At 37.1% G+C, this 22,225-nt stretch overlaps 1 protein-coding gene across 15 annotated transcripts in view; it reads right to left on the minus strand.

The window, feature by feature from the left end:
• Positions 1–1,199: 1,199 nt before the first annotated feature.
• The window catches only part of LOC126923460 (uncharacterized), a 193,333-nt gene continuing 172,307 nt past the window's right edge, over positions 1,200–22,225 (minus strand). For 13 of the 15 annotated variants that reach the window (XM_050736929.1, XM_050736928.1, XM_050736927.1 and 10 more), the window contains 10 exons: positions 21,363–21,500; positions 20,487–20,565; positions 14,544–14,647; positions 8,475–8,735; positions 7,919–8,221; positions 6,907–7,346; positions 6,433–6,812; positions 5,743–6,349; positions 4,863–5,651; positions 1,200–3,879 (listed from right to left, as the gene is read on the minus strand). In XM_050736929.1, coding sequence (XP_050592886.1) covers positions 3,544–3,879; positions 4,863–5,651; positions 5,743–6,349; positions 6,433–6,812; positions 6,907–7,346; positions 7,919–8,221; positions 8,475–8,735; positions 14,544–14,647; positions 20,487–20,565; positions 21,363–21,500 — 3,437 coding nt within the window. In that variant the 3' untranslated portion in view covers positions 1,200–3,543. Of the gene's footprint in view, positions 3,880–4,364; positions 4,444–4,862; positions 5,652–5,742; positions 6,350–6,432; positions 6,813–6,906; positions 7,347–7,918; positions 8,222–8,474; positions 8,736–14,543; positions 14,648–20,486; positions 20,566–21,362; positions 21,501–22,225 lie in introns of all 15 variants that reach the window. The other 2 variants (XR_007713172.1, XM_050736932.1) reach the window with 2 other exon arrangements.

A 22,225-nucleotide genomic window follows, 5' to 3' on the forward strand; every position in this document is an offset into this window, starting at 1 on the left:
AGGTCGTGAACGGTCCGGTTCCCATTCGGATGGAACTTTGTAGGTCTGACGAGCAGCCGAACATTGTACATAAGAATTTCTGTCAACCAAAGCTCCATCCTAATCTCCACTCAAGTCACGGTCCAAACTTGTACCAAAACCTATACCCAAACCTTCGCCCAAGCCACGTCTCAAGCTTAGGACAAAGATTTTGATGGAAGTTTGAGCGAAGATTAGGACGAAGGTCTGAGCGAAACAAATACGTGCCTACAATATTTTTGGGTGTTCTTCGAGCATAGAAAGTTTCATCTAAATCGGAGCCGGACCGTTTACCATCTTCCCCTGTGATTTCAGTCACCTAGTAGTCGCTGTCTATCGTGCAATTGGATTGCGACTGTGATTAATCATTGCGACGTTCATCTTTCAGACTTCTGTCTCTCTTCAATCGATCTTGCAATACAAGAGTGTTATATCTGCAAACGGATCGCAGATATCAAAATATCTGACTCTGGCAAGTTTTAATTGACAGCAGTTCAATAACGGAGATGCTAGTTTGTGTTTGTACAGCGGTCGTGTTAAAGCATGTGTGCATTTAGTGTTTGAATATCCAAGTCCCGATATTCGTTGATAATTTTCTGAATTACCTTCGTTACATCTGTATGCAAATTTATCGTAGTCACGGCACTGACAGTTATTAAAATGCCAGGATATCGATGCCGGCTGTTGTGAATAAGTTGCCTGACCTATGAGGGGGCACCGTTCCTCGGCGGCGATGCCCTGGCAGTTTTTCATTACCACAGATCTCTTGGGAACTAGCCGGAAGACCAGAGTGCACAATTACACCAGGTGGGGGATAAATAAGGAGTAGGTGGCAGAGCAAGATGAGACGAGAAACAAGACGGAAGTGGGTCAGCGGGACTGTCGGTCGTGAGGGTCCGGGTTCATTTTGCCTCACCTCGAGAGTTACGACTCGCTCTTGGCTAATGAAATAAAATATACGAGCTCTAACGTAATCGAATGAATTTTACCAAGGCCAAAAGAAACGTAAATACGATTTACTCGACCTATTTCCAAAATTATTTCGAGCTGGGCCATAATTTCGATCGACTTCTTTTAGTGTTCTATTTTGTGGATTTTAAAACGTTGCTGTCCAGGTTTCTGTAGTTGAAATAGCTGCTCTAAAATAAAGGCCCGATTTGGTGAAAAATAATCGACTTCAATTTCTTCGATAATTTTCATTTATATTTTATACATACATAGATTTCTTTGAATATTTACAAGTAGTTCTTTCATCTTGCGTTTTTTTTTTTATTTCTTTGTTTTTTTTTCATTTGGAACTGCTGTCTGAGAGGAAAACCAGGGCTTCTCGAGTCTTAAAATTCGTTTTCCTCCCACAGTAACACTTAACTGCTAATGATTATTTTACACTCAACATCGATAAATACTCAGGTAGAGCTAATAAATTTTCTAGCGTTTTGTTAAGATCTTTTTCCCACCATTCTTCGCCTATTGCCATTCTTCATCACGCATCTCTTCCTCTTGGTTAGTCACATCTGTTGATATCGACACACAGACAGATTTCCGTATTTCCGTTCGAAATGCGTACCGTTCGCGTCCCTCGTCGAACGAGTACGCATTCTGGCAAAATATAGTAAAAATCTCTTTTTCATCTCTTCCTCCAATTCCCTACCATTCTTTTATTTTCTCGATAAAAAAATATCTGCATTGTATATTTTCGTTTAAACTTAGGTGGCCCCTCGACGCACGATACCACTGTTTTATTGTTTGAACCCGAAGCGAATCGAATTTTCAAGTCTCGTTTACGAAAGATAAAGGACGGATCTCGAATAGCGATGTCAACTTTCCTTACACTAATTATCATATAACGAAAATTGAGAGATTTATAACATTTCTTGTAGAATACTCAAGTCGCAGTTTTAAAATTCAATCATTGACAGAAATTTAAGAAGACGTATCGTCTTAGAATCTTAAAACATTGTATACTACACGAAGTGTCGGACAGCGGTATCGTATGATTAGGGTGTATTTTTTACATTTTCCACTCTGCACCATATTTATCACCAACGCGTCGTCTAGGTCGCTTATTAGGAAGTCCTCGAGTGCCTGGAATTCTAACAAGATCGTCAACAGCTCGAAATCGATCTCGACACGCTCTTCTTCTCCGACGAAGTAGCAATAAAGAAGCAAACGACGTACAATGCTCGTTCGATGATGTAAAAATTCTACAAACAGGAAATACTCTAAAACGGAAAATAAGTTTGAAGAATACGAAAAACAGCGAACACAATTATAATGTAATAAAATAACCGCGGTCTTGACGAGAATAAAAATCTTAATAGCCATAGTAATACTCTTTCTTTTATTTCTACGCAACAGTCTATAAGCCTCTTTTATCTGGATCACGTTTCTTCTACTATATTTTAATGCATAATAGTAATCTGCTCTAGTCGCAATTTTCCAAGAACTTTGAGTGACTGATTCTCTTTGAATGTTCAGGGCGCTTTCATTGTTCTCGTTAATTGCAAAGAGGAAAAAATTAATCGCTAGAAATCACTTCGTAGTAAAACAATGCAATGTTAACAGATCGAAGAAACCGATTCATAGAGAAGAAATCGTTTCGAGGATCGTATTTCTCCTGAACCTGGTGACAAAGGCTCAGTCAAGCAGAACTACTTGCTGAAATAAATCCTTGGGTGATTAGGTGGATTTAAAAATATAAATATAAAACTTCTATCTCGAAAAGTTCGTGCTCTCAGTTCATTCTACGTGTCCAAGATTTCTTATCGAAATTTGGTAATCTTTTGGAAGATAAACAAAGTTGGGAATAAGAATAAGAAAAGATGTATCTTGCGCGTAGCTTGGACACGTCGAATACAATTGGGACAACAATGAGATTTCTTAAGCATGTGACTCGTTTATAACCGGTGACGCGTGTATATCGAGTAAAACACTGAGATCGGTACCTAAAATATAACAGTATAATATACCTTGAGTATTATCCATTCCCTTGGAACGCTATCTAGTCCATCAGCGCAAAATTACAGCAGTCGGATCGAAAACTCGTTTGGAATGTACTCCGGTTCGCCTAAACGCAATTTTAAATTCTCATCCTTTCAGACGATCGTCGTTCTTCCCTTTCACTTCCCTACTTAATTACGTGTAATTTAGTTAGAGCCTCGAGAGATACAATTGAAAATTTCTCGTGTAGCCAAGCGTTTATTTTATGTACAACTTAATGCATTCTGCGTCTCGTGAGGCGACTGGAAATCTACGTCACTTATTTTGTATTAAAACGAACAAGAAAAATACAGTGGAGAAACAGAAAAATGTCTATAACGTCTATTTAATTTCGAATTACTACGAGACACAGAACGCATTATACTAAATGATCTTTGGCTTCTATCGCCAATTATTAATGAGACGCAGCGTTTCTTACATTGGTAGACATCGTGAATCGCGACAGGAATTATATTTTTCCCTTTCTCGACGTACTTTCTATCTAATCACAATCTGTTTCTGTCATTTTCCCTTTCGTTACTTATGCTATAAATACGCGGTGTGCTTGCTGCTGTGCTCAAGGGCTGCAAGGACGTCTTGTTTCTGCCTCACGTATAACCTGCCCTTTTTCCAAGGATTCTGAAGCTGCAACAACTTGAAGTCATCTCTCAAGCAACGCTCTCTGGCACCGATCACAGCCACCAAGCAAAAATTCGGCAGCTCGTCGGCCGTGTAAATGGGCCCTTCTTGACCCTTTAACACTACCGCCATGTTCAGCTGCTTCACAACTAGATTCACAACTTCTCTGGCCGTGGTCCTCGGAGTAACGTGTAACTTGAGGCTGGTTCCGGAAGCCAGGCCGGTTTCGTAGGCCGCGTAAACCTGCAAAAATACCGGGTCTATGGTCAGACGATGCCGTTAGGTAATTTATAGACTGTACAGATACAAATTGTCTGCTGTAAAATCAGCATATGCAGTGACATTTAGGTGGCAGCGCAGTGACAGCACGTTGCTCGATGCATCTGGCTGTTGTTAACGACGAATAGTAAATTAAGTAAACGTTAGTGTTCAAAACATTTTAAGGAGAGAGAAAAAAAAAAAAGAAGAAAAAGATTGCTTACCTAATGGTAGTAACGATTTAAATTGACATAGATAAAGAGATATGCAGCACGCATTCAGATCAAAGATTTTTATTTATCGTTAGAAAAATTATACCTAGATTAACATGGAAACAATCGTGTTACGTTAAGTTGAAAGCTCGGACGAAATTTCATGCTCTGCTAGATCGATAATACACGAAAAGCGTAATCTGGAAAGCGCATCTGAGCGAGACAAGCACTGAAACTTAGCGGTGTGTGACGGCTTACTCATATGTCTGCTACATCGGTCTGCACTAGAAGACCAAGTGAGCTGTTTTTAACTACAATCAGGTTAGACTTGTGTTCCCTACAAGGAAAAATATTATTTAAACTCAATGAGTAGTTTCCCAATAGGTAATAATAAGCTTTTGCGGTTTAGAATTGGAATAAGTGTTACTTTAAGGAAGCTTGCGCAAGGAATAATTTCCTTGGCTAATGGGAAACAACCGTGACAAATTGTACTAGCTGCTCCCAAGATTATTACGATCGTTGTTCGTAATTGTAATCCCCCGTGAATCTTGAGAATGAAGCAACGATCATGTTGTAACTAGCAATAAGACGAACACGATTCTTTTCAGAAAAGAATAATCTTCCGTGGTGATTTCTGTCACAATATTTAATTACACAGGATCCCAATCCTGTTATTTCATTATATATTGACTCTTCCTCCATGTAAATTCTAATTTCTACTTGAAAAATTGATACTTGGAACTTGACAAATATTACCTGAAGAATGCCCGGCAAAGGAGCAGGCATTAACGTTGCTTCGTCTTTCTCCTCTTCCAGTTGACTCTCCAAGGAACCAGTGGCCGTGGCCGCGACGCTAGCAGTGGGCTTGGTCGGTTTGCTCTTCGTATGTCCACTCTTTATGCAGACACTCGAGTTAGGCGTCGAATACTCGTCGCTACTTAGCGAATGTAAACTGTCGGAATTGGTGTTGCTGACACTTAACAGACTCGTCGTGTTTGTCATGGCTGTTGACACGCTTAGGAGCGAGCCACCATAGATCATAGGTTTTATGCTGAGTAAAGGACTGGTGCTGGCCGACGCGGATGTGATCGTAGCTGACCTATTTCTGGGACTGTGTTTGTATTTCGTTAGGATCAGAGTGTCCTCGGATTTGGAAGGCGGTAACCTGGTGTTCTGTAATGGTACCAGATGATTGTTGCTGCCAGCGCTGGTCGCGTTGCTTAGATTGCTGGGGCTGCTCATGGGTACCGTAGACTTTGCAGGTTCTGAGCCAGCCGACACATTTGAAGTGTTGCTGCCCTTGCGAATATACTGGCCACTGGGCAATTGTTGTTCGCTTTTACTGAACTCCGTTGTGAGCAGATTTGAGGAAGAATTGGACATGTTAGGTCCTGGCCAGCTGCCTCGACCTGGACTAGATTTCACCAGCTTCGGATCGCGTGGCGGTAATTGGAGCAAACTTCTCTTTAGGCTGTTGCTGTTGCTTCTGTTTCGGTCGAGACTGAGCAGGTGCTTCATTGAAATTCCAACTGTTTGTGACGAACCCTGTAGTTATGAATTATAGAGTTGTCTAATGCGATATACTTGGATTTTAAAGAATTTTACACAGATCACAGGATTGGTCAGTTCAACTTACGGTCTGCTGCGAAGAACCGCGATCTCTAGCGAACGTGATCACGTCTATGAGCCACCTGGCTCCTTTCCACACGGTGTTTACTTGAGTCTGTAGATCTTGCAGCCTGGCCAATTTATCCTTCGCCACGCTTAACTCCAGAGAACTGAAGGCTTCTCTGTGGTTGTACTGAGCTTGCGCCGTGTCGAGTTCAAGAATGCAACTTAGTCTTGAATATCTGTTGATCACATCCTTCTGATAGGTGTTTAAGTGAACCATCTCGAATACTTGGATGGGCAACGAGAGAAGATCACCGCGTTGAAGAAGGATTTCTCTTGTTCCAGGCACGCAACAGGCGGTTTCTGCAGGAGGCACAGCGATCAGAAAGGACACATCGTGAGTCAGATCGATAACTTCGGCGTCGTAAAGTCGATGGAGCAAAGAGTCTTCAGGACTGATTTCCATGTAATTGAACAATCGCCTTGCTGTAGCAGCGACCAGATCGACGAACAATTTCTGCTGTTCTGTACCTTGGGCCTCGTTTGTCACGTTTTCTTTCTCTTCACAGTCCTTGACCGAAGCGTCTGATGCGTGAATGCGAGTTATCCTTTTCAGATAATCCCACTCCTCGCTATGGAAATATATAAATAACAATGATTAATAAATCCGCAATGATATGTATGAAGGTACTATTTTCATCAATTCAATACTTACGCAGAGACATGTGGGTTGTCACGGATCTTACAATGAGGCAAAACATTAGGTGATTTTGCGGGTACCACGACTTGTATAAGATCGACGCTACTCTGCATCTTCAGATAACCAAGATAAAGCCCTTTTGATAGCTTGATACTGCTAACTTGGTGGTAAGTCATCTGTTCCTGTATACTGGCTATTAAAATATCCGCTACGTTACTATCTTCGTGAATAATGACTTTCTTCGTGACTTTGCTGAGTGGCAACCATCTGCTATTCAACACTGAGATCAACTTCGGAGATTTTACGTAATTCACTGTGGAGAAAACCAGGGTGCCTTGAACGTCTCTAATAGGTTTATGGTACAGCTGACCAATGTCTTGTATACACAGCGCTGCCTATAAGAACCAATGACCAAAAATTACTCATCAATCTGTAATTCATTTTCATCTTTAACAAATGTTTAATAATTTTATATAATAGGAAACAAACCTGCATTTGTGCAGCAGCCTGTAAAAGCTTTATCCTGAAGTGATTCGTTGAACTGCTGTGACTTTTCTCCATATTTTGACGGAGAATTTTAACATCGTCCCAAGTGCAGCCCACTTTCATCAGCCAATGGAAGTCGTTGTAAATACAGCTAGGGTAAGTCTCGTCGACTTCGATCACAGGCAAGAAATCCTCGTTCGTTACCAATATTTTATCCTCGTGATAGAGTAAACAGGCGAGAAAAACGCCGCGTCTTAGATTCTTCTGAAACTTGCTGGTAGCCGAGAAGAGCTGTTTTATCGTTGTCTTCTTCTTGTGATTACGCCTCTGCACGGCCGGCGTTTCTTGAGTGTACTCTGGGCGCTTGATATCCGTGAATAAAGTATTCAGCTGCTCCAATCGGCCGGCAAACCTTGGCACTCTGCCATCGATGTCTCTCCAGCCTGGAACAATAGTTACGCGTCTTCACTTCGAGTTTTAAAAACTCCGATAAACTAAACGACCGGTACGTGTGCAATGCAAATTCTAAATTTAACTCGATTCGAATGCAATCGAGCGAAATCTAGGCGCGAGCTAAATGTGGATCAGATTCGAGATCGATTTCGTTCTGTACTTTCCAGCTGTGTTACTCGATGTTTTATATGTAAAAGACAAGCGACAAGTTACATGTCCTACCTTTTATAGAAGGACAGTTTAAAAATTCAACATTTGCAGAATAAATATATATATTCTTTTCTTTCTTGAACATTTAAAAAATATCAATATTGAACATTATTTATGCAGACTAATATCTATTAAACTAACATAACAATTAAACATATTCGTTTCTTATAAGAAACTTATACTAAGATTTATATCTTCGAATCTATTAGATTAATTCTAATTATTTTATACTGAGATACTATTTTTCAGCCAAGTGGCATAAAGGTCAAGAAATTAACAAAAATAGCCTTCTGCATACGCTCTTAATTCGCAATGCATTCTATAGAAAAGAAATAAAAAAAAATGATCGTACTGCTGGGTGTCACGTGGGCGGGAGTCGAATTCCTGAACCTGCTGTAGCCCTTCAAATTGCCAGCAGCTGCTCGAAAATAATACTTCTGTCCCTGAATCAGATCGTCAATCCTGCATTCCCTTTGTTTCATATCTAGCACTTCTCTCTCACCACAGATCACCGAGAAATCTTCTTTGATACTCCACTGGACTTTAAATTTCGTGCAAATTGGAGAATCATGGGAATCTGGCTCTTGAAACCTCACTGTTACAGAATTGGTTCCTGTGACGTCCACTGCGACCAAAAATGGCATGTCTGGTGGTCCTGAAATAGATTAGTATTGTCAATTTTATTTAAAAATTTTCTATTCTCGTATTAGCTGCTAATGTTTATGCATTTTTGGAAAGTTTAATTGTGTACAATTTACAAAAGTATCTAAAATATCTAAAGTAGAGTAATTTTTAGAATATTTAACAAGTACAGGAAATTTTTACTAAAAAAAATATAAAATCGCATAAACATCCGTGATCTAATTACTACTATCATATCATCAAAATGATACTTGTGATTGACTTACTCGCTTGATCGAATCCAAGTAACATTTTTCTAAGCGCTCTAGCTCTTCTTTCCCACAAAGCGAGTTGCTTGTCCTCCGCGCTACCGCCGCATCCCGTGAGATTGTTGTGCTGCGACGAAAAACTTGATCTATGACTGCTTGGTGGTTCCAGGAGGGTAGTCCCACCGCTGCCGGAAGTACTGCCGCCGAGTTCTTGAACTCTGTGCTCAGCCTCCAACAGCAACGAAGCCAAGTGACTGCCCAGGGACTCTGGAGATTTGACTACGCAAACAGGATCAAAAAGATTCCTTGTAAAAGTTCAATATCAAAAGAAGTTGAAGAAAGACGAAAGAAAATTGCCGAGAAATGGAAGATAAGTTTTCAATTTTTGAGAGTTTAAGTATTCCCGTAGAAACGTCTCTGGAGAATTAAATCGAAGTTCAGAAGAGAACCAAGACTTTTATAATTTATGAGAGACAATTTTACAAAACCAGAACCAGGAGAATCTCTCGTATGATACTAAAACTCTGTAAGATTTCTTTACATAATCATCCATCCCATTATGCTTACATCAACTGATGATATCCTAAAAAAAGAGTGAATATAAAAATTCCTTATTTGCATCTTCGAAACTCACGAACTCACAATTTCGTAAATTACGAAGCAGAATGAGAGCCATAAGAGAAAAATAAAAAATTTCTGGCAGAGAAAGCTAATTTTTCAAACGTTACGAATGGATTTTGTTAGGAAACAATTTAACTCTCCGTAGAAAGAAAAAAGAAGGAGAAATAAAAAAGTTGGTAGACGAAATTCAAGAGTGGACTATCGAGGAAACGCGTAATGGAGTCAATTGCACGAATCAACGTGGTTTGTGAGCGGAGAATAGTGCAAAAATCATCCGGCTAATTGAGCCGATTCAACTCGTACCCGGTGTTTATGAATGTAAAATCTGCGGTGGTTTGCATCCGGGACAGACGGTTACGTCGCGATCGTTTGGCCACAATTGTGTCCACATCGGATATCGATTTTCACTTTCTGTCGAAGGACTTTATCTCTGATCGGCTCATTTTACAACTTTCCATGTGGTTTCTGACAGTAACGAGAGATTAAGATATCGATGACGAAATAATTTTTATTTCCCTTCATTCATAAACTGAGCTTGTTACAGTATGGCTATTTCTGTTCAAAAAGAATTCTCTACAAAATTTGATCTAAGCTAACGAGACGAGGATCAAGATAAAAGAACCAGGAGTCTCTAGTTTCTAAATGACGAAATGCGAAGGAATAATTGAAAGAAATGTTCCGAACGAATTAAATTCAAGTTTAGAAATTTGGGGAAAAACCATGACAAGTTCCTCATTTTTGTAAGGGATTAAGTGCACTCGCAGAAAATTTTCCAAAGCATTATTTACACATTTCGATTAATACAAATCTTTTGAGAAAAGGCCAAGAGGTCAAGTGTATTCGAAAGTGTTTTCTAAAGCGTAGATTTCGATTGATAAGTGTTCGAGAAAGACCAAAGGCAAATTTTTCGTTTTTAAGAGTAGAAGATAGGAGAAATTGGTGTAAAGAATCGTAGCTGAATTAATAAAACTGTTGGGCAGAAACCAAGACGACATTTTACATTATATAATAAAAAAAAATCTTGATTTTTTTCCTTGAAGATTAAATCAAGCTTTCACTTTTAAATAAAACAGACTCGTCCGAGAAAAGTGGAGATTTTAATTCAAGAGACTTTAATGCCAGCATAAATCAGGTTGGTAACAGCGTTACATCATTAAAATCTCCGAAGTAAACAAACGAGTATTACATTGTAGAACGTGTAAAACGTGGCGTAAAGCGATGGAATTCCATTATAAAAGTAATTTCACTCTCGTAAGGAAGATTACTCGTCTTGCATAAATACATCGGATTCGCTTAACCGTTTCAATTGAAACTTTAATCGGTGAATATTAACTTTGGCGAGAGTGAATTACGTTAGAAATTAAGGAATAACAAAGAGTAAACGAACACGGGAACACGTAGAAAATTCGATGTACGCATACTTTAACACGTGTATGTATATCGAGACCAGAAATGTTGCTCAAGCCAATATATTTGTTACGATATTTTCAATTTTAATTGAAATTTTATCTTGTATCTTGGCGGCTCTTTCTTTTAATGTGTCTAATAAATGGTATTATTTCTTTGAAAATATGTTTCAATTTAATTAACAGAAAATTTCAAATCAAAGACACTGTTGTAGTTCACTTTGATTGAAATTTTATTTTGTATCGTGTCACCTCTTGCTTTTCTCACGTCTAATGAATTATATTATTTCTTTGAACGTATGTTTCAGTTTAATTAATAGAAAATTTGAAAGCAGACATATTTTTGCAGCCAACGCGTTTGTTGCAATATTTCATAATTTAATTGGTATCTTTTTGTCCCTTCCCTTTAACAGGTCTAACGAAATGTATCTATTATTTTCACAATTCATACAAAATTGAATACCAAACGTGTTGTTGAAATTATTTTAATCATCCTTTTATCTCCTCTTTTCAATAACACTAATAAAGAGTACTTCATCAATCTTTTTCAACACATGTTTCAATTTAATTAATAAAATATTTGAAACCAGAGATATTGTCGAAGCTAATATATCTGTTGCAATGTTTCAAATTTTAATTGAAATTTTATCTTGCATCTCGTCGCCTCTGCCTTTTCACACGACTAACAATAAATAATTGTATCGCTTCTATGTTGTACATATGTTTCAATTCAATTAATAGAGAACTTGAAACGAGGCGTATTTTTGTCTCTTCCTTTTGACAGGTCTATTGAGGCGTTATCTATCATTTTTACAATTCATACAAAATTGAATACCAAACATATTATTGAAAGTAACATCTTTGCCATGATATTTACGCTTTAGACAATCTACGATAGACGATCAGATAGTAACCGATTGTACGAGTATTTCAGACATTATCCTGGAAGATTAGATTAAAATGGAAAAGCGGTATCGTAAGGACGATATCGCATTAATTTTCGTCGAAACGCGAAAGAAAAGAGGAAAGGTTGTAGAGTTTAATTATCAGCGGAGCGAGATTCTACGCTTGCGATTACACTTGTAAATTGGCAGATGAGGAGAAAGGCTCGGTGGAAAGTTTCTTCGCTCCTTTTCACAAGCCTAGAATTCTCGTTATATTTTTTTGTTCCATCGCGGTCGAAACGCAATAAAGCTCTACTGCATTTTTATTACAGACTGCGCAATACTAATAGGAATTCTATCCTGTTCGGCTATTCCTCCCCCTCCCTTTTTTTTCATCACTAAAAATCGCTACGTTTTTTTTCCTCTCTGTAATTCCTCTCCAACTTTTAGGTCACTATGAATCCATCGTGCAATCTTTTTGAATTTGGTCGTTCGCCACGTACACGAGTTAACTTTCACATTGATCTATATATTTTTCGGATCGTGTTCCTTGTAGCCGTGAACCAACTGAAGCTACCAACAAATTATCTCGAGGGTGGAAAATAAAAAGATTTTAGGGTTTCCTGCCATTCGTCAAACTTCTCTGTACGTTTTTTTTTTACTCTGACCGTACAAACGAGAAATTTGCAAGCGTATTGTTTCCCGAAACAGAGGCGACCTATCGAGAGGCCTTCAATTTACCTGCTTTTCCACACCGAAACCGTGTGTATGGAGGTTTTTCGCGAAAGAAACGAAAGAACATCGATTTGATTCAACAAAACAAATGGCTCCGCAAACCCTGTAAATTTTTGAAGAATCTTTGCCAAGTTTCTCATTTTCTGCACATTTTTACCCTCTGCCCCGATCTTTCCCCCATGGACGAAAGAATCGACGAAGAAAATTTCTAAGTCCTTTATTTATGAAGTTTATAATTCCTATCTCGCGTATAACAGCAGTACCGCTCGGTTATGAGAGGAGAAGTTTTTAATCCTTAAAGGCTATCATGCGAGAAGCTATCATCAACTATGAGAGGAGAAGTTCCCAACCCTTAAAGGCTATCACGAGCCAGAGAGTTCGTCTCGCTACATCTTTTTTAGATTAAAAATTAAGAAGTGGAATTAAATGTTTTACTATTACTAGATGATACTGGTAAGAAATATTAGATGGAAAACCTAAGAGAAAAACTTCAGCGTGTGATGGCCTTTAAAGATCAAAAACTTTCTCTCTTTTTCTCATAACCGAGCAAAACTTGTGTTACAAGAAGAGATAATTATATTATGAAATTTATTACTAAATTACAGATTCCCCTTTTCGATTCTCCTTTGCTGGAACCTGAAACAGTTTCGAGTAATACAATTTCACGATAAAACGTTCAAGTAAAAAATTTTCATAGTCTAATGATAGCCAAATGAAATAAAACTTGAACGATATTAACACATAGTAAATATTATATACTTTTGTAGCCAAGTGACGCGACAGTTTAATAAATTAAACTTCGTCGAATCTTCGTTCTTGCAAATTCTTATATTAACAAAAATTGAGAAACCGATTGATCAGATGATATAAGAATTTACATAGAACTAGACGAGCAAAAGAGATAACGATAAATATAAAATTTATTAAAAAAATTCTACTTGGCAGACGTTCCAATTTAAACACGTAAAGTAAAATAATGCTATATGCATAATATTAAAATCTGTTTGGACCTATGGAATCCAACCATGGGGAACAACAAGTAATTCCAACATAGAAATTCTTCAACGATTCCAATCGAAAACTCTAAGATCCTTAACACGTTGATTGCCACGACACCCGTATTCGGGTGCCAGCAAAGTTTCTGGTCGGGCCGCGTAATCCATATTCGGGTGTCGTTTATTTGACTACTTGAGAAGGATCGTCGTAGGTATTTGAAAGATATTCCATAATAATAAAACTGTTGAATTGTTATAAAAGTAATACGAAAATGGTTTATTAAAAAATTATTTAGAATGTAAAACTTTAAAGCATTCTATACATAGCTGAGGCTGGTCGGGACAATTTGGACAATAAGTTGTTGTTTTCCTCAAATTCTTTCGTGCCTTTGTTCGGTCCATTCGACGTCTTTTATTTGCATAACATAGTTTGCATGCGCGTCTAATGCTTCTTCCGGAATCATTTTTCCGAACGGCGACATTATGCTGACTCCGTCGAAGACGAGGATTGTTTGTATTTTCAGACAACTCTAATAATTTTGCAACTAATAATTGTCTAAATATTCTAATATTTATATTCCTCCTTGTTGCAATTTTCTAAACCGTCAAAGCGTTTACAACAGAAATTCCCAGAAGGAGTTGAATGGCAAGTTTTCTGTACCATTTGATTCCTTTTCTAATTGTAGTGGCATAAGAGACCATTTGGTCGGAATAATCTATACCACACTTTCCTTCCTTATATTCAACAACAGCTAGTGGTTTTAATGTTGCGAACAAACAAAACGAGAGATCATTCTTGAGACCACCGCTTCAGCGACTCGCATTACTAAAATATCGATGCGAGCACCTAGCAGAGAACGCTTGGTACTGCTGCACGCGTGGCCTGACGAAGATTTTTCTTAAAACACGCGTGGCAGTCAACGTGTTAATAGATTACCTTGATATGTTACCAACGAAACAATACATCGCGGTCTCAAGATACCCAGTCAAAGAAGAAATATCCAAATTCAGCAATAGATATAACATAAGAGTTAATAACCACTAAAACCCACTATTTACTCAATTTCTTGACACGTCGGATCAGATCCGCAGGCTAAAAAGACATTACCCTTTAGATTCAAGCATTAGATTTAACTAGAATCAAACACACACTATAAACACTTATTAAACACGACATAGTATCACGCCAGAAAAATTTACTTATAATTCCCAATGAGAATTGATTGTAAAATTCATCCAAATAAAACAAAACGAAGAAAAAGATATACAATTTGAAATTAAATTAAATTAAACTAAGTAATGGCAATGTTATCGTTAAACCATACTTCGTAGAATACCACGCTGTTGAAGATTGTAGGTTAAAGGGTGTTAAAGGAAATTTCGCGCTGATCGAGAGCTGGATAAACGTAACAAACGAAATTTCCAATTGAATTCCTGTGTACTTACACTGGTTACCCTCCTGTGCGCCGAACGCGACCAGCATTTTTGCAAGCGGCCTATTGTTGCTGAGCACCGCAACATCCAGGGGTGACAGGCCGTCGCTGTTCACGCTGAAAGAATTCAATTCACACCGACGTTACTCCTGAGAAAATATTAATTGCCGTTTAACGTTAGATCATTGCAAAAATCACGCTAAAATAATTTATCATATCTAACGATTCATCGATGACATTTCCTTTGAATGAAAGAAAAAAGTAGCAAAAAGAGTCTAATACGAAAAATACACGAATTTCCATCGTGTGATCGTAGTCGTATGTATGCGATATATATATACACGCATAGATTAAATAAATCGCAAAATCCATGGAAAATTCCAACGGATACCATGTGCCCGCGTTCGAACGGAAAATAAACGGTTACGCCTATTTCCGTGAGGTAATCGGCATCAATTTCGTTCCGGGATAAACGTGCTTTCGCGAACTGCCATTAGTAAACTGGGACAAAGAGAGAAGAAGTGGATAAACGGATTATCGTGGCAGCGAATGGACATTCAGCGACGATTACGACGCATGTACACCGATTGCAATGCAAACGTGGACTCGCGAATCGCGATCATTCGATTACGCATCGAAAGTTCGATGCGTGTTTGTCATTTCGTATTCCACTCGTTGCGTTCGATCATTTTCGCGATCGATTCATTTTTCATATTACTTTAACCAGTTAGCTATCGCGACCTCTTTGAGAATTGTGTAGCTGAAATATGTCGTAAAAAGCAAGCGATGACGAGTATACTCGTCAAACGTAGAGTATCTGTGGCTGTTATGTAATGTAGAATTATGTTGCAATGAAACGATTCTTTTATTTTTTAACTTTGTCACTACAATTTACTGCAACTATCAAGTTGCAATTTAAACATTAATTGTAAGTATTTTTTAAACACGACGAGTGTACTCGCCATAACACAAAATATTGCCATTTCCTCATAACGAGTATGCTCGTCACAAACAGCTAATCGATAAACAGGTTAATCGATACGTACAGGGTGGTAAGATGAGATCAGAAGGATATTCGAATCGAGCTAAGTAATTTTCTCTGCAATTTGCCAAATTTCATAATGAACGATTTCTAAGTACTTGAAGCAATTTACCGGCCTTCAAAAATGTAACATTCGAAAGTATTTTTATATTATCGGCTCTTACGTGAAGGCTCTAATTTGAATGAAATTTGGATGAAACTTCGTAGGCTTGAAGAACAGCCAACAATGGCGCATCCATTAATTTTATTACTCGCCAGGAAAGTAATTCTATCTTTCTTTTTACGCGAAATTGAAATACGATCTTTTATCAAATAATATATCAAAGACTAACGACAACTAATTACGCGAAGTTCAATATCGATAAGATGTTGAAGCTTAGATGACTCAAGTCTAATCAATGTCGACTGAGTAGAATTCAAAATACTAAATTTGGTAAAAATGTGACCTGTTTGTTCGAGGGATCACCAAAGTTTTATCCTTTTTCGTTCGGACTATTTTTCTTGCGAAAGTACGTGTCAAAGAGGAAGTTTCAAACTCCTGTTTGTTCTCTCCGGATTGTTCTTTGAATAACAGGGACTTGACTCCGAGTAGACTAGAGTATCGCTATATTAAATTTCCATAAAATTGCATAAAAATCTACGATCAAATTTCAATTTGCAATTATACCAATTCTGCGACACGCTGTGCAACAAAGGACGGAAAAACAATTAACACGCGTTACGTATGACAACGGAACGTTGCATTCAAGTAACTTTCGACTTAAGTAGATTACATATCGGATGAATAGTTATTAGCGCGCACAGCAAGCTCGCTGTGGAATATCAGCGTCTATGGTGTCCATTTACTCGACTAAATCTAATTATCGCCGGGGATTGCAACATATCTAACGAGCCTTATGTTACGGATCGATACGATTACAATGTAGGAACCGTGTAACGTGTCGAAATGCGTACGAAGGGTTTGTCTGGGCCCTAGACAAACGGACGTTGCATCGAACGCTAATTAACGCGAGCTAACGTACTACAAGGCACCGAGCAAATTGGAATTTACTGTCTCGTGCCTCGACTTTGTCCTGTTCTGCTTATATCGAGATCCACCGATAGGCTAACAAACCGTGTATCGATGTGCCAGTGAATTTTATTCGAATAAAATTTTACGAGGAATCGTGTTTTATGATAGCAACTGGTCGTAGATGTTCACGTTGTCTTCGTCGTGTCTAGCGGTTCGTCAAGTCGAGGAATTTTACGTGCAAAGGTAAAATTTGATAGAAAAAGTCAAGTTTCTTCGTTTTATATGTTATACTTTGTTATAGTTAGACTGCGGATTTTTATGCGCGTTCGTATCTTTGCGAATATAAGTAAAAATGTTGAATTTCGATAGGAAACTGCTTTACCTACCGAGCATTACGGACAAATACCGTGCTTTGGATATTTTACATGTTTGTTGTATATTACATGCATTCTCGCAATTTTGCAAAGTGCAATTTTGTACTTTCAAATTTCCTACAAATGCATAAAAATTCGCAGTCTGGTTAAAGCATCATCGTGTAGGTTTAATGTAAGAGACCGTTGCTTGACATAGTTTGTAAGAGAGGATTAAAGAAAAAGAATTACAAAAAAATATAGATGAAGTGAGTTTGGTATAAAACAGGTGAATATTATGGATGAAATGTAAAAGGATAATTGATAGGTGCGGTAAAGGTGTGTACCTTACTTGATGGTATTAAATGCTCGATTCATGAAACATACAATTTGGCAAACAAAAGAAAGTTTATAAAATAGGAAGTATAAACAGACACTATAATCTTACAAAATGGATATAAAATTTAATGAAAATAGCGAACACACATATACAGGGTGGTTGGTAACTGGTGGTACAAGCGGAAAGGGGGTGATTCTACGCGAAAAAAGAAGTTGAAAATATAGAATAAAAATTATTCATTTGAGGCTTTGTTTTCGAAAAAATCGACTTTGAATTTTGGCTCGGTACGCGTGCACTTTATCACGTCTCGTTATAACGGAAAAGATTATTGCAGCCTTTCATACTTTAAAACAATCGAATACGTTAGAAAGTGTTCATAGAAATTTAATTAGAAGAGCTGAAGTATGTGGTCGGCAGAATGGGCAACATTTTTAGCAATTTTTGTAATAATAAACTTTATGATTATTTCATATTATTTCATTATGTACTGCTAATTTTCCGTTCCGGAAAAAACAAACTTAAACTGCGATAATATCCATCAGGTCGATCTACAGTGAGATCCGTTATAACGTGATAAAGAGACGTGATAAAGTGCACGCGTACCGAGCCAAAATTCAAAGTCGACTTTCTCGAAAACAAAGCCTCAAACGAAAAATTTTTATTCTATATTTTCGACTTCTTTTTTCGCGTAGAATCATCTCCTTTCCGCTTGTATCACCAGTTACCAACCACCCTGTATATCATACACTAGATGATCGTTACAAATATGAAAATATGAAATTGTTAGCACGAAAGTTACTGAAATTCATGGTGTATCGATTTTAAACTCTCTTTTATCCGCCACTGTATGATATCAGTCGCAAATACGGAATATAAATAAAAATAAATATTAATAAATTCAGAAAAATATATACTTTATTCCATTATTCTTTTTATTCCTCCTTTTCTCTCCCTTCTCTGCACCCTCTACCTTTTTTTCGCGTTACGTAACACGTTGCACACTTTCGCAAGTAAAACTGCAAAACTGAGAACATGGTTGCGACAGACCAAGTCCGATATTACGTTCAATTCGAAGTTACAACTAATATATCACAATGATATGAAAGCGATCATGGAAAATAAAATCGAATCACTGCGGAATTCGACATGAAAAAACGAAAACACGACGATAGACGTCCATTTAGTCCGAGATGATATTTTCCAAAAATAGACCTGCAAATTCGTTGGACAGCAAACATCAATCGATATTCATAAAAGACTGAGAATAGGTTGAACAAGCTTTGTCCATTTCTGCTTAATCGCAAAAGAAAGACCGAAAAAGTGTAATATTTGCAACAAAAAGAATCACTGCAAAACGCTTACTAATTGGGTGCTTGAAATTTCAAAACGAAAGGAAACAACGTAACATTCCAGGCAACTATAAGCCGATCCTAAACAAGACGGAAGCACTGAAACGTGTCTTACAGTTTCTCAAAAAGACACAAAGCTCTTCTAACTAATCTAAAAAATATAAATATATATATATTTATATTTATATTGCATAATATAAGGCGTTAATAATCCTGAGAGATGGGCAAAGCTGTAAATAAAAAAATTAAAAGAAGCTAATATTAATGTACTTTGTAAGTATAATAAATTTATAATATAAAATATAATTTCAACAAAAGATGTCTCAATAGAATTGATCGAAAAATTTTTATCACGAGAAAGCAACATTTGGGCCAGGAACGCGCGCTTTTTATCTTGAACGAATCGAGCTTTCGTCACGTTAGAGCAGCGAGAACTAAAGATAGGTTTTTGTTTTTCGGAAAAAAGGTCATAAATAGGGCAGCTCGAATTTTCCTCGTAAATTCTTAACTGCGATCCGAGGAGAACGATATCTTTCGCTCTCGGCAGGATACGTTTTTCCACGTGGAATCGGCCATCCATTTCCTGTATCGTAAATTGTTATCGAGGATAGGAAAAGAAGTTAGGTCTCGGGAAACAGACCTGAATATTTTTCCGCTGAATTTCTCTCGTTCCATAATTTCCACGAATAATCGAACGGATCAGCCATGTGAAAATCAATGAAAATTTCCCTGTTAATCTTCTGGCGGTATGATTTGTGAAAAATAAAATATCTATAGTTGCATCGAAATAATAGTCTTCAATTTTAACTGAAAATCTAATAGGACGTGTTACTTAAAAATTTGTCGTGTACCATTAGAGAAGGTTAAAGTCATCACTTTTGCTAGTAGATATAATTAATTGGCGAATTTCTTTTTCATTTATGGAAAATCTAAAAATGAGCATAATAATAGGTCTACGAAAATCAGCAAAATATTTGAAGTACGAAATAAATCTCTTCCTATATCCTATTTCTTTAGTTATGTTCACAAAAATATATTCATCAAAATATTTTCACATATATTTTTACATATTATTTCATTTCCGTTAAAAATAGATTACACTCTGTATCTACATTTGCAAGGACTAAAACCAACCTACTTTAAACCAATTCGTCTTTATCAGCTTTTAACAACGCTGGTTTCTATCCGTTTACGGAAAATTTAAGAATTGAGAAATACAGGCGTGATATGCAAAAATATGTAAAATGTTTAAACTAGAATACTCGTCATAATACAACTCAATAGCAACAAATTTTCGTTCGTGTTTATTTTCTTCAATTATGCTCATAACAGCATTAATTTGCATAGATAATTCACAGGCCAAATAACGATTATAAAGCTTCTAATTAATTGTCCACATGATCAACCACGATTAAGACGATATAAATAATTAGAAAAGAGAATAATTATCAGGTAACTACAATGGCTCGAAAAAATCGATAAACGTTGGAAATAGGAATCGGGTGCTTGTTTCAGAGGATCCATCGTCCAATCCTATGTTAATTGGCTTGTTTTCTGGGGCTGCCGGCGAAATTAATTAACAGTTGCAATTAACCTACATCAGAATCACGTGCAGTGCCATCGTTGGCCGGTTCTTTGCCTCAGTCATCGAACCAGCGCGTTATGTCGCCAACATTTTTCCCATTTTCGAAGTGTTACATTTTTGTTTTTCCGGTTGTGCGTGAAAATTTCATTCGAAATGTATATTCTTCATTGCACGTGAAGCATGTATTATTAAAACGTTTCCAAACGGACCGTGAAAATGTTCCAACTCGAGGCGAAATGAAATTCTATCAAAAGCCGGAAAAATATTCGGAAACTCACCTGTTCACATCCACGTCTGTCGACTCCAAAATCGTTCTGGCTTTGTCGAGATGGCCATGTTCCACGGCTGCGAAGAGGGCTGAAAAAGTCAGAACGAGGAATAAATTGAAACTGCCGTTCATAGGAAAACAGTAATTTTCCTGTTGGAAATTTTTATTGTTCATTAACGAACCGGTAGACGCTCGTTATATCTTATTACTTCATTTCGAAGTAAGAAACATCAAATGTATTAAAATAACGAAAAAAATACTATAGATGAGAACTAAGAAATAAATGAACAAAAATTGACCAAAAAAAGAAATCGTACAGTGATGAACAAAAGTATGGACATGTAAAGTTCCGTATAAATCTATAAAACGTACTATCCTTTATCTAATTTGTTTATCAAGTATCACTTCGGAAGTTGAAGTTTAAGTACATCATAATTCATTAGCGTTAAACATACGTGTAGTAAAAATGGATAATAAATATGGATTGTTCTCAACGAAACGTGAGATTTCTCTTGTAAAATCGACACTGGAATTGTTTAGAAACCCAACATAGGACCAAAAGTGTAATGTGAAAATAATACCAAAGTCGACATAGAAGATTCTTACAATTTCAGTTCTTCAAAAATGAAAGATGTACGTACAATTGCTTCTGGACAAGCGAAATCATAATATTAGCTGTCAGTCTTTGAAAATTCAGCTTTCAACATTTGAAAATTACATTACAAAATTAATTAGAAACGGAAACATTATATATGTTTTTAATTAATATAGAATCTTCCAAGTTAACTTATGCTAGTACTTTTCTTCATCGCTGTAAGTGTTTAAAAAAGAGAAACTTCTTAAAAAAAATGAATGGCAAATAAAGAAGAAAAAAAATCAAAGATACCATGCAGGTGTATGTTGAGAGACTGTGCCGTTAGGGGATTGATGTGCACCGACGAAATATTGTTCGATTGTTGATTTGGCTGTTGTTTTTTCTTGCCGAAACCTTCCAGGAACTCCATCCCTTGCAAAGAGTACAGCTCTGCGTGAACACAAATCAAAGCAACTGGATAAAGACAATCCGCCAGAGGAAAAAATTGCAAGGAAAGTCTTTCCGCGTGCAGAGATAAATAAATAAGCACACGGCTGGACGACGACGGACGCAAAAAAGGATTTTCATTCTAGCTATTGGGTTGACAACTAAGTTACCACCTAATTACCACCTAATGACAAAATCTGCAATCACTTAATTGCTAATCCAATAGATAACAAAATCCTGACGACTGTAACTTGATTGTGCAAACCAACTGTCGCATAATCCGAATGAGAGCAGAATTTCGTTTCTATTCGTGTTAAAGCAGTATATACAGTTAATTCAACATTCTTGTACAAAGATAAACACAGAGTGTTCTTCGCGAAAACTCGAACATTTTATTCTTCCTTATTACGTATTGCGTAATTTTCGTCTAATTAAAATTCTTTTCAAGAATTCGCGCGTCCTCGCTCTTTTCTCCTCTCTCTCGCTTGCAGTGTCAAATGAAGCAATTAGACAAGAAAAATAAATTGCAATAAGCGGTCTGCAAGGAAATCTCTTCCCCTTGGCTTCACTATATACGTGGAAAATTGGTAAAATTACTCATCTTTCGTAGTATATTTATCGAACTAATAAATACGATATTGCAGCCACGTGTCTTATATCGAGAGTAAAAGTGGACTAACAGCAATATTCAAAAAATGAAGTAATTCGTTGTTAAAAATAGGTAGGTG

Source organism: Bombus affinis, chromosome 13, assembly GCF_024516045.1.
Source record: "Bombus affinis isolate iyBomAffi1 chromosome 13, iyBomAffi1.2, whole genome shotgun sequence".
NCBI classification, from domain to species: domain Eukaryota; kingdom Metazoa; phylum Arthropoda; class Insecta; order Hymenoptera; family Apidae; genus Bombus; species Bombus affinis.